Here is a 13,603-nt window from a genome sequence, read left to right as displayed (position 1 = left end):
TTGGTAAACTTTTCTGGGGTAGAAATTATTTCATACATGTATGGAATTGTTTTCATCTATTCTGATAATAAAAATGAGCAGCACAATCAACCAAAAAACAAACACCAAACAAATTCATAAATTTTCACAAGGTCGTTTTCCACTTTTTAAAATCATTTCAAAGAATTGTATATGAATAGTGAACTCTCAATATGTGAGATGGATTTGTAACAACTATATAAACAGAAAGATTGTTGTAAATATCTTTACAACCCTAAAGGCTGTTTTTAACTTACTCAATTCTAGCCGAATCATAGAAATAGTACATACAGACATGTAGTCATAGGTGATTATATGAATTTTTTGCTGTTCCAAATATCTCAGTTCAAGTAGTCTGGATTGTGTTTACAGTTGAAAACAGTAGCACATGGGGCTCTGTAACTTCAACTTTAAGGTATTTGGGTTTTGGATTCTGAATTTTTAAAATACTGTTAAACTATATGGCACTTAAGTTCTCTCCTAGACATATTCTTCTTCTACCTCCTTATCATGGGGCAATTGTGACAGTTAGATAATAACATGTATACTATTTAGCACAGTAATTAACAATTAGTAACAAATATCAGTACCATTATTAATATGAAACCCCAAGCTATCCTCCAAAGGGCCACCCTGATAGTAAGTTTCATTAATGCCATAAAGGTAAAGGCTGGATAAACCTCTGGTGTAGATAATGTAGAGATGTTCAGACATTTGGTGGAGAGGAGTGAGGGAAGGATAAAAGGAAGGGATAGAGACTCTTCAAGTTCTCTTTCCTTTCCAAGAGTCTGAGATTCCACGTCAGGTGGGGGTGGGGGTGGGGATGTTAAAAAGAAGTACTGGGAGAGATAAAGTAACAAGCAGCATCTGTTATACATCAGGTACTATGCTAGGTCTGAGGGCACAAATCCGATATATTTGAAAGTCACAAAACCCTTCATTAGCCTTATTGTATGTCTAATATACACACACACAAAACTAAGGAGCACAAAGATCATACAGCAAATAAGTGGTAGAGATGGAATCATAATCTAGGCTTATTTGCCTATAAAATCTATGACATGTAAGTAAACTTGCACAAATGAGGGAAGAGAAAAGATCCATCAAGATTTTTCTTTAAAAACGAGAGGTAAGGAATAGACCTTTTAGAAAGGCATGTTTTAAAAATTGTTTCTAAGAAGTGTTTTAAATAACATAATGACATTTAGTGAAATTTATTTGAAAAAATGTATAAACTTATTCAGCCAATTTCTATTCTTAGTGCTTTCCTTTAACACCTAACCTTTTTTGTTATTACTAAGTGCTACCACTTTGGGCTGGTTAATAGAGGTTTCAATTAATGGTGGTCGCATCTCTGCCATTTTCATCTCTTCATCAGAAGAAAGTTCTTCAGATTCCTAATTTAAAGAAAAAAGAGAGAAAATATTTATAAAAATAAATTTTGGTTTCTTTAAATATTAAGTCATAAGAACTTCAAAGAGAAACAAATACTTAGAACAGGTAAAAAAAACCTTTTTAAGGTAATAGTGAATAAAACTAGTATATGACTTAAATTTTTCAAGACATGGCTATAAACCTATGAAAATTATTAACAGTACACCGAAGTGCCTAAGGTATAATTTTCTGTGCAGTCCTTAATCCAACTGTATTAATGATTGGTATGTACCTGGTAATATGTCAAGTGCCAGAGAAACAAAAATGAGTAAATAAAACACAATCCCTGCCATCGAAAAACTCAAGTTTAGTGAAGGTACTCTAATAAAAAGTCTATTCCTAACCCTCAAATTTATTCCCTCAAGTATCACTGGGTTCCAATGGTAGACTGTCCCAGACTATCTACCATTGAGTGCTGTTAGCACACAAAAAAGACCTTGTCATCAACAAATATTAATAGAAAAATTTAAACACTGTATATAGTGTATATAAAATCAGATCTACTACAGGTTAAATTATTCCTAGTTAATATGATAAAAATAAATAAAAGCTCTTAAAAGGGTGTTCTATTAAAAATACTAAGATTTCTAGGTGCTTTAAGAGTGCCATAATAAGACATGGACTGGAGTCAGAAAACTGTTTCAGTAAGAAGGCCAGAGAGTAAATATTTTACACTTTGAAAGCCATACAGTCTCTTGTTTCAACCAACCAATTCTGCTGCTGTGGCACAAGAGTAGTCACAGGCAATATGTAAACAAACTACCATGGCTGTGTGCCAGTAAAACTAAATTTCATCTAATTTTTCACATTTCACGAAATACTTTCTTTTGAATTTTATTCAACCATTCAATAATGTAAAAGCTGTTCTTAGCTTGCAAGCCACACAAAAACAGGCAGTGGGCTGGATTTGGGCCATAGGCCATAGTTTGCCAACCCTGTTCCAAACTGCACTACAACAGAGTTAGACTGCTAAGTAGATTAGGGAGAGAATGTAAATTGGATTTAGTCTTGAAGGGTGAGTTAAGAGGGAAACGACATTCTGAGTAGGGGAAAGCATGGAAGTAAGAAAAGGTATGCCAAGTCAGCTCCATGCAGCTGGAACTTAAGATAAGTGGCAGGAGACAGAAAAGGCAGACTGGAACGGATAGTAAAAGGTTATGCTCTGAGTATGAACTCAATTAAGTATGTATTGGTCATTACTGAAAGCTGACAAGCCAGGAACTCACAAGATCAGATTCTTTTAAAATAGTAACTCTGGTATTAAAGATGTATGAAAAGAAAAAGAGACTGGCAGAAAGGAAACTAGCTATACTGATAGTCCTGAAGAAAAAAAGACTACATCTGTCCTGCAATGGCAGTGATGGATAGTAAAGAAAAAAAGAATTTGACAGAAATTTTGCAATTAACAGGACTTGATTGATAGAATGAATGTGAAGAATGAGATAAAAGGACAAGGAGGTCTGTCTCAATCTTTGACATCTGCAGCATTTAAACTGCTGACCAGGCCTTCTCCTTCATGAAATTATATTATACCTGGGCTTCTGGGAACTGTCGTCTCCTAAATCTCCTCCCACCTTTCTGTTTCCTTTGCTCATCTCAATTAATCTTCCTGCAGTTAGCTCATATTCTTTCCTTTCTTACTCTTTCTCCCTGGATATTGCATTTTCTCCAATGATTATGTTTAATGTAGATAATTCTGCTAATAAGTCTTCAGTGGCTCCCTGAAGACTACAGTGTAGAACATCAAGTCCAAACTTCTTAGCAGAGGTATTAAGGGCTTCAAAATCAGGATCCAACCTACCTTACTAATTTTATTCATATACTATAACCCCTGACATATTCAGTCGGATGGAACATGCTCTTTTCTACATTTTCTAAATACCATGCTTTTGCTCTCACTATTCCTTCCATTTCATTCAATTCTCCTATTTCTGCTAATTGAAACACTTCAAAATACAGGTTAAATGCTTCCTTCACTTAAAGCATCCACGGTTCTTCGTAGCCAGAAAATATCTCCTTTCTAAATTTCTGTAGCAGTTAATATCTCCAGCAGTGTATGAAGGGAATATAAAATGGTGTAATCACTTTTGGAAAACTGTCTGGCAGTTAAACATAAAGTTACCATACAGTCTAGCAATTCTACTCTGAGGTATATACCCAAGAGAAAAGAAAATATATATCCACACAAAAACTTGTATACAAAGATTCAAAGAAGCCTTATTCATTATAGCCAAAATGTGGAAATAACCCAAATGTCCATAATGGATGATTACAATGAAATATTATTCAGATATTAAAAAATGCATGAAGTACTGATTCATGCTACAACATGAATAGTCTTGACATTATGTTAAGTGAAAGAAACAGTTACAAAGACCACATATCAGATGATTACATTTATATGAAACGCCAAGGACAGCCAAATCTAGAGATGCAGATAAAGTATATTACTAGTTGTCTAAAACTTGGGGGGATGGAGAAATTATAGGGAGACAACTAAGAAGTACCGGCTTTCTCTTGGGGTAATGACAATGTTCTAAAAGTGACCGTGGTGAGGACTGCACAACTTTTAGTAAACTGAAAAACCACCGAACTGCACCCTTTATTTAAATGAGTGAATTGTATGAGTCATATCTCAATAAAGCTTTTTTTTAAAAAAAAGTTACAGTTTTTATTGATCCACGGGAAGAATCTCTTTAAAAAAAGTCTCAGGGGCTTCCCTGGTGGCGCAGTGGTTGAGAGTCCGCCTGCCAATGCAGGGGACGCGGGTTCGTGCCCCGGTCCGGGAAGATCCCACATGCCGCGGAGTGGCTGGGCCCGTGAGCCATGGCCGCTGAGCCTGTGCGTCCGGAGCCTGTGCTCCGCAACGGGAGAGGCCACAACAGTGAGAGGCCCGCGTACCGCAAAAAAAAAAAAAATGTCTCAGATATTCAAGAAAAAAATTACTTCATAAGCAATGATAGATGCCTAAAGAAGTCAAATAATTGAAGTACACCTACAGCAACTTTTCATTTTTTTTTAACATCTTTATTGGAGTATAATTAACAATGGTGTGTTAGTTTCTGCTGTATAACAAAGTGAATCAGTTATACATATACATATGTCCCCATATTTCTTCCCTCTTGCATCTCCCTTCCTCCCACCCTCCCTATCCCACCCCTCTAGGTGGTCACAAAGCAGCGAGCTGATCTCCCCGTGCTATGCGGCTACTTCCCACTAGCTATCTATTTTATGTTTGGTAGTGTATATATGTCCATGCCACTCTCTCACTTTGTCACAGCTTACCCTTCCCCCTCCCCATGTCCTCAAGTCCATTCTCTATGTCTGTGTCTTTATTCCTGTCCTGCCCCTAGCTTCTTCAGAAGCAATTTTTTTTTTTTAAGATTCCATATATATGTGTTAGCATACGATATTTGTTTTTCTCTTTCTGACTTACTTCACTCTGTATGACAGACTCTAGGTCCATCCACCTCACTACAAATAACTCAATTTTGTTTCTTTTTATGGCTGAGTAATATTCCATTGTATATATGTAACCTTTTCATTTTTAAGTTACAGAAATAAAAGCAATTGCCATTATGAATTTTACAGAATTAGAACAACACTGCCACAATCTGATTTACATAGTAGGGACTTCCCTGGTGGTCCAGTGGGTTAGACTCCGCACTCCCAATGCAGGAGGCCCAGGTTCAATCCTTCCTCAGGGAACTAGATCCCACCTGCATGCCGCAACTAAGAAGGAGTCCGCATGCCAAAACTAAAGATCGTGCATGCCACAACTAAGACCTGGTGCAACCAAAATAAATAAATATTTTTTTAAAAGACATAATTTACATAGTAAAAATTTTATATCCACTGTACTCCAATTTTTAAAGTGATAAATTAATGGTATAGAAAATATTATGAGATTTCTCAATGGCAAATGCATTAGCATATGTTCTGCTATCAGTATCAAGTTTCTCCTATCTTTAGTTAGCAACAATATTAAATTCTTACCATTTATCACTACTCCAGAATAATCATAAAGCCATACCTCAAAAACATCATCATGATTAACAATATGCTTCAAGTTCTCAGAGGCTTTCATATTTGCAGTCACTGGCGGATTCCCAGGACTGACCTCAGCTTCAGGTTCACTGGTCTTCGGTATAGAGTTTCCTATCATATACTTTTCTCTTTCATCAGCTTTGCTTCTTACTGGAGTAATATTTTCTGAAGTCTAAGTAAAAGAAAAGATAAAGAATTCACATTCTTTATATCTATTCTTGTATTAAAGTTCAGATGAAATTTTAACAGTAATTTAGTATCTTCCTATTCTGGATAAACCGAAGAAACTTTAAACATGGAAATCTGTAGGACTCACAGATAAAATGCTCATTTGGGGAACAGGTGGTCCCAAAGGTCCACGAGCCACATTAAACTTTACAATTTAGCTGAGGCTACATTTCATCCTAGAAGTTGCAAAGCTGGGATTTATGAGTGAGTCACTTAGCTCAGCACGCTCAAAATCAGGATGGCTAGATATTTTCCTGCTCATTGTGGAATATATAGTAACTCTAGTGACTTCTGTTTCTGTGATACAATGGCAGGGGGGGAGGGGGGGCGTCAATTAAAGAACACACAATTTAGGGATTAGTGTAGGTTTCAGAAACATCCCGAGGAAATGCCAATGGTCTGTCATAACAATTACATTTAAAATTAAAACTGGGTAGAGTGAATCAATATTACCAGGGGAAAAAGTATTTCTATAAGAATGAATTTTCTGACATTTGTTATGTTATTCTTTGTTCAGGCAATGATTTTTCAAAGGCTACGCTGACACTCCCCTGCCCATATGGACAGTCTGTAACCACACTGAAGTGGTAATAATAGCAATTAGGGAGTTTGCTCACTATTAAAGCTTTTAGTTCAGATATTTGAGAACACTGCCCTAAGTTTGGAAGTACATTTTCTTGTAAACAAAAAGGACCATTATATCATTTATCATTTAAAAATTTTAAAGAACCTGAAACAGGTTTTGGTCAATGCTTTTGAATTTTCTAACCTTTACACCCACATCATTATTTAAAACTTGCTGATCCTCATGTGGTTTCAAATCTTTGCCAGAGTCTTCGTTAGTCTCTTCATCTTTTAATCTATGGACAATGGTTTGAACAGTTTTAACCATATTCTTAAGCTCATCTGGGTATGGTGTTGGATATCTCTTTAAATTTCCCTCCTAGAGAAATAAAATAAGCACAATTTAAAATACAGATAAATATTTCTTTTTTAAAACATTTTTATTGGAGTATAGTTGATTTACAATGTTGTGTTAGTTTCAGGTGTACAGCAAAGTGAATCAGTTATACATACACATATACCCACTCTTTTTTAGATTCCTCTTTTCCCATATAGGCCATTAAAGAGTACTGACTAGAGTTTCCTGTGTTATACAGTAGGTCCTTATTAGTTATCTACAGATAAATATTTCTAATGTCAATCTCAAAATTTAATCTATAATCCATCTTAATTACATTGCTCATAGGGGTAACTGTGAAGACAGATGATAGGCCTTTGAAAGCATTTTAGACTCAATAAAGTATGGTTTTATCGATAATCGAAAACTTCACAGTTACAGATTTCAATGTTTTAAAAGCTTTTTTTTTAGTAGACTTAAATATATTCCATTTGGAGATATATGGTGTGGATATTGCCAACATCACCACCTCTTGGCTTTGAAACAGATATATGTTTTCCAGCTAGATGTTTATGCAAACATACATAAAATTCCTAGATTATTATGACTTATGTGCTGGGAACCACACACTTCTAAGGTTAATCTAATTATCATTTTCTGGGATTCAGTTAGTTTTATTATATAAGGGGAAAAAATTACATCCATAAGTAACTAGGAAATGTGTATTTGCTACTTCTATCACTGCAACACAGTCTAACAAAGAAACAAAATGTTCATATCAAAGAGTTCTTTATCCCTATAATATATATAAATAAATCACTAAAGAAAGGAAAGGGGGAAATAATCTGTTTTTCTCTTATATTTATACACACTATGAAATTTGGCTTTTAATTGCATAATTTTATATTGTTCTCGAATACTTTCACATGATAAATGTATTGGATTAATAAAATTTCAAGTGCCTTGAGGGCAAAATAGCACAGATTAGCTATATAGTACCCAATAAATATCAGCAGACCTGTTCAAAATTTGAAGGAAAAAAGAATAGACTCACTCTAGGAGGTGCTTCCCTTTCATCTTTGTCTTCATCACATTCAAATGCCACTTGAGCCCGCTGTTTTCTCTGTTCCTCCCACAATGAAGGATTAAAACTTTCATTATCTGATATGAACATAACTAGAGAAAAACAAACAAAACCCCACTGTATTTTACTATAATTATGAAAAACTATTACTTGCTCATAATTTTCTTTATGAGGTATGTTCATTAAGATAAATCAAGACCGGTCAATGTCAGCAGCTATAAATGCTACACTAACAACTAGGCTGTGTTTCCAACATTTCTTCACAGTATCAATGACATATCTTTTCTTCCTTAAAGCTGATTTGTCTTGTTTTGTTACCAGAAGGATCCCTGAAGAGAATATAACAATTAAGACACTATAGATATGTGATTATGTGCAGTTCCCTACAAAAAGTAACATGGTAATATATAAATTATTTCATCCAGGTTCTGGCATTCAGAAACCTTCCTAATTCCAACATTGTTCATTATGTACTGGGGGAGGGGTGTTAAGTCAGAAAGATGGAAATATTTTGGTAAAAAATGACTACTCCGATGGCATGTAAGTACATCTTTGCATGAAACATTATATATAGCTTTACTACGTAAATAAAGTAATTACAAGATATTCTCTATCAAAACTAAGGAAAATTGAAAATTTAACATAAACTCAATACCTACATATCCTGCTATCTGATATTAATATTAAAGATGTGACAACTGTCACATCTTCTTGCTTATTAGGCAACTAAAAAAAGCTTAAAAAATTAATCCACCTGACTATTATATATCACCTTATAGAAGTTTGTGTAGTACAAAATAAAATCACAACTTATTTTCTGCCCATTAGAAGAAAACAACAAAAGGGATTAAAAGCACCTAAAATTAGTTAATATAAAAACTGAAATTCCTGGACTACCCAAATATGGTCAGTTTGATTATTTATGCAAAACTAGCCATAATTATCATTTATTTTTAGCCCTTATTTTGGGCTTCTTAACCTTCTTTAATCTCATATCCAAAGTAAGAATGCCATGAAACCAAATACTAACAACAGGAATAAAGCTTTGAGATGCACCTTCTTCTTTGTTTTCATTACTTGACTCAAAAATTTAATTGCTTTGTGTTGCTGCTTAATATTAAATGAATTAGAGTGTTTGCTCTTGTTTGTTTGTCCAACGTGGTTCAAACTCCTGGGAAACCCTATTGACATACTTTTGTGGTATACTTGGAAAGGCAAGCAGAGTCAACAGTTTCCAACAAAGTCTATTTCCAGGATTGAGAAGATTTCTCCTCCCGCCTCAGGCTTTTTTGTTACCAGGATTCCTGAAGAGAATCTAACAATTAAAACACTATAGATATGTGATTTTGTGCAGTTCCCTCAGTTTCCTACAAAAAGTAACATGGTAATATATAAATTATTTCATTCAAGGTTTGGCATTCGGAAATAATCTTCCAAATCCCAATACTGTTCATTATGTACTGGGGGTGGGGATGGGGGTTAAGACTCCACCAGCCTAGCCCAGAAATCTCTAAGAGTTTTAGATTACATCAAAGCAATTTTACACCAGAATTTTTTCAGAACCCCAAAGAAAACTTTTACCATGCCTCTCACTCCTGTCAACTTCTGGTCACCTACACTTTCTACCCTTTAGTGTAAATCTCCCATCTTTTGCGATTCAGGGCATCAGGTAGTAACATCACTTTTTCTGCATTTCAGATGCCACTAGATCTGATCACACTGGCATATTCATTGAGGACTCTAGTATTTGCCTAGAGTGTTTCTCTCTACCTACGACCTGCCAAAATCCTGAACGATGAAAATGTGCGATGAACCCACCTCAACCCTATAATTTCATAATTCCTCGATGCCCTCAATTCCAATGTCCATCTGCATTTCACCCATGTGATTCACAATCACAGTAATACTCAAGACCTTAGCTTCTGTAATACTTTTCCACCTCCCTGACCACTACACTTGTCCTTCTAAATCATTCACTTCCTTATTATTGCTGGTAAACATCAAGTTCCTTAACCTCATTTCTTTTTCTTCCTGTAAAAGCACTCTAGGTTTTATTTCCTTCTCTATTCACCTTAGATTTCATGATATATTATTTCCACCATTCTCACCTTTCTTGCCCCCTTTTCATACCTATGCAATAAGTCTGTAACGTGGTACTTCAATCACCTACCTTCTTTGCCCTGGAATTTAACCAGAGAAAAATGACATAACCTTGTTGCTTAGAACCACTGCAAATTTATGGTATTCCCTCTTCCTTGCTCCATCTTCAATGCTGCTCAGGAATTCTATTTATTCTAAGTCAGTCTGCTCTGCCACTCCAAATCACTACCACTTCCCTCAAATGCCCTTCCCCCAGTCTTTAGAGGCAATTTTCTCTTTGACTTCACTGAGAAAATAAATGCAATGAAAACTATCAGACTGATATTGCTCCCCGATACCTTGTTTCCCTCAGTTATAAATTTATTGTTAGGTGGATCCATACTTCGCCTTTTTCCTGTTTAAGACTGATTCTTCTAACCAGGCTCAAGATACCATGCCTTTCTTTCAAATTTACTCATCATTATCCCCCTCTTACATCATAAGCTTCTTGAAAGCAAGGATTTAAGATCTTAAATACTCAGATCTGAGACTTCCCTGGCAGTCCAGTGGTTAAGACTCCACACTCCCAATGCAGGGGGTGCAGGTGTGATCCCTGGTCGGGGAGCTAAGATCCCACATGCCATGTGGCATGGCCAAGAACAACAACAAAGACCAAAAACCTAGATCTAACACAATGCCTGGCACATAGGTGGTAATAAAAATGGAATGAACTAAATGTGAAGCATCTCTCGAAGTATTAAAAAATTCCGCCTCAAGGACATTGTTTTGACTCATCTATTTCTTAGAGACACTGTGATAAAGGAAAAAGCTTTTCTTGCAGTTGAAAGGAAATTCACCTGCCTGACCATACCAAATGTAGTTTCTGATTCAGTATTATAAGTATACTACTTACAGTGCTCTCCTTATAATACCCATAGTGAAATACTTTAAAAAACACATGAACTCTAAAAGGACTCAGAATATTATAAACTTATATTTCCTGTTGAAGCCTCTCCCACACTAAAATGCATCTAACAAAATCAAAGGAGTCATTTAAGGAAACATATGGTATACACATACCTCTAAATTCAACTATCTATAATGCTGAGATATTGCCTCTTTTTCCCATTTTCAGAGAACTTCATTAACCAATTCTCCAAATTTTCTTCAAATTAGTAAAAGTCTTTGAGACTTAAAATTCACTTTACACCTTTGCTGTAATTTGTATTTGTTTTTTAAAAGAAAAGAGATTCTTAAATTCCTACCATCCTCAGTCCTTGGTTGCTGAGGGAACATGTAGTTAGTAAGCACCATTTTCTGGGTCTCTGAATCAGTCTCTTTTTGAAGAGGTATCAGGGGTTTGGACTAGGGAAAGAAAATAAATGTTTAGTTTTCAATAATCCTAAAGCAAATACATATCCAGCAATACCTCTGAATAAGTACTCACCATTTTTTCTATAAAGTATCAATGTGTAGGTTACCCCCAAAAATGTTTTTAACATACATAATAAAACTTTAAGATTTGAAACAATATACAAATCTAAAAAATAAAATTTAGCTTTTAATACAAAGCAAACTCATACTGTATTGCAATTATCACTGATCACCAATACAGTTTTAAAAGTTCTCATATATTAAGTACATCCACAGTCCAATAATTACTTATCATAGTGATTTTAATAACGCCAAAAACTAAGCCTTTCCATTTTATATTATTTTGCCCCTTCTAGTATTCCCCTTTGGGAAGATGCTTTTGTAGAAATGATTTAGAAGGTTTAGTCTAGTTATCTGCAGGTTTATTTTAGCTGAAAACAGAGTACTTAAACACTAAGTTGTAACCTCTTTTCTGCCCTGTGTCTCCTTTCTCCATTAAAGATACAAGTTACTAAGTGGCAGAACTAGAAAACCCAATCATTTTGGACCTCATTTTTCCTTACGACTCTTTTCCTAACTGGTTATTGTTTTCAATTTACTTCTTAATATAACTCATACTTTTTTGCCAGCCTACTGACCTAACATCCTACCAATCCAAGCCTCGGCTAACTCCAGACAAGCAGGAACTACCAAATCCTCCCCTCACCTGCCACCCTATCAATTAATTCTTTGGACTTACTCTTGTGAAAACCGTGCAGCTAGTTAATGCCATCCTATAATCTTACTCCCACTCAAACATTTTCTCTGTGCCCCTATCCTTCTTCTACAGTAGAGATACTGCCCTGCATCTCAAACATCTTCACTGAAAACTTTCCTTGACCTCCTCAGATAATGAAAATGGTAGATCTACTCCTTTCCCAAGGACAACACTTCCCTGAAGCCTTCTCAGATACAGGTTGCTTCTTCTCCCACACCTCATTAAACTCTAGTTCAGGCGGTAGAGTTAGTGTTTACAAATGCTATGAGATCATTACTCCTCTCTCAATTATAAACACCTCTTCTTCTGAGGGAGATCAAACCCTGCCCCAACCATTCTAGCTCCTTTCCTAATATCCACTGACCTCCTGATAGTATCCAACTATTTCTGACTCTTTTATGCCAGATCTTTCCACAGTAATGGGTTAATTCCACAGATATAAAATGTAGATGACATAACCATACTTTTAGCCCAGTGATTTCTCAGTAGATGAGGAATGGGTTGGAATGAGGAAAGAAGTCTACTTAGATAGACACAATAATCTGGGAGGGAGTTCCCTGGTGGCCTAGTGGTTAGGATGCCGGGCTTTCACTGCCATGGCCTGGGTTCAATCTCTAGTCGGGGAACTGAGATCCTGCAAGTCAGGCGGCATAGCCAAAAAAAAAAAAAAAAAAAAGAAAAAAAAAAAGAACATCACTAAATATAACTACATAGGTAAATATAAAAGTTAAAAAAAACAAAAATTATCTGGGAAGGGGAATTCCCTGGCAGTCCAGTGGTTAGGGCTCCAGGTTCGATCCCTAGAACCTGGATCCAGGGATAGTTGGGGAACTATGATCCTGCATGCCATGTGGCACGGCCAAAATTAATTAATTAATTAATTAATTTAATAAATAAATAAATTTTAAAAAAAAGAATGGTAAATTCTATGTTTCTTTAAAAAAAAAAGAATGGGGCTTCCCTGGTGGCGCAGTGGTTGAGAGTCCGCCTGCCGATGCAGAGGACACGGGTTCGTGCCCCGGTCTGGGAAGATCCCACATGCTGCAGAGCGGCTGGGCTCGTGAGCCATGGCCGCTGAGCCTGTGCTCCACAACGGGAGAGGCCACAACAGTGAGAGGCCCGCGTGCCGCAAAAAAAAAAAAAAAAAAAGAATGATCTGGGAAGCTTTTAAATACTAATCACACCCCTGAAAAAGTTCTAAAATTAACTGTGGTAATGGTTGCACAACTCTCATAAATATATTAAAAACCACTGAATTATGCACTTTAAAATAGGTAAATTGTAGAGAACGTGATTTATATTTCAATAAAGGTGTTATATGAAAACTAATCATCTGTTATTTATCGAGTGCAAAGGCAGAAAGAGACTGAGAACTATTTACCGAGCATCTCCATTCCCTAAATACTTAACTCCAACGATCTTTATTACTATTTCATTTTAGATATTCATTCTACTCCCTTGCCATAATTCCTACAATATAACCTATTAATGTTATTTCTCTGAAATATAAATTCACTCATTCAGCAAGTGTTTGCTAAGTGCCTCCTATATGCAAAGCACTATGACAGGCACTGGGTATAGACTGGCGAGCAAACCATCTTTACTGATTCTGTAGAGCTTACAATATATGAGAGGAGGGATAGTGATAGTAAAATAAATTACAATACAATGTAAGAACTAG

At 35.7% G+C, this 13,603-nt stretch overlaps 1 protein-coding gene across 6 annotated transcripts in view; it reads right to left on the bottom strand.

Moving 5' to 3' along the window:
• ERBIN (erbb2 interacting protein) overlaps positions 1–13,603 on the bottom strand; it is a 70,232-nt gene that overhangs the window by 17,939 nt on the left and 38,690 nt on the right. For 5 of the 6 annotated variants that reach the window (XM_065874944.1, XM_065874940.1, XM_065874939.1 and 2 more), the window contains exons 13-17: positions 11,057–11,156; positions 7,683–7,804; positions 6,497–6,670; positions 5,486–5,671; positions 1,301–1,415 (exon numbers count right to left, since the gene is read on the bottom strand). In XM_065874944.1, the coding sequence (XP_065731016.1) occupies positions 1,301–1,415; positions 5,486–5,671; positions 6,497–6,670; positions 7,683–7,804; positions 11,057–11,156 (697 nt within the window). The remainder of the gene's footprint in view (positions 1–1,300; positions 1,416–5,485; positions 5,672–6,496; positions 6,671–7,682; positions 7,805–11,056; positions 11,157–13,603) is intronic. The other variant, XM_065874941.1, reaches the window with a different exon arrangement.

The sequence above is a fragment of the Phocoena phocoena genome, chromosome 3 (genome assembly GCF_963924675.1).
Source record: "Phocoena phocoena chromosome 3, mPhoPho1.1, whole genome shotgun sequence".
Taxonomy (NCBI): Eukaryota; Metazoa; Chordata; class Mammalia; order Artiodactyla; family Phocoenidae; genus Phocoena; species Phocoena phocoena.
This window is presented reverse-complemented; position numbering and strand designations above follow the sequence as displayed.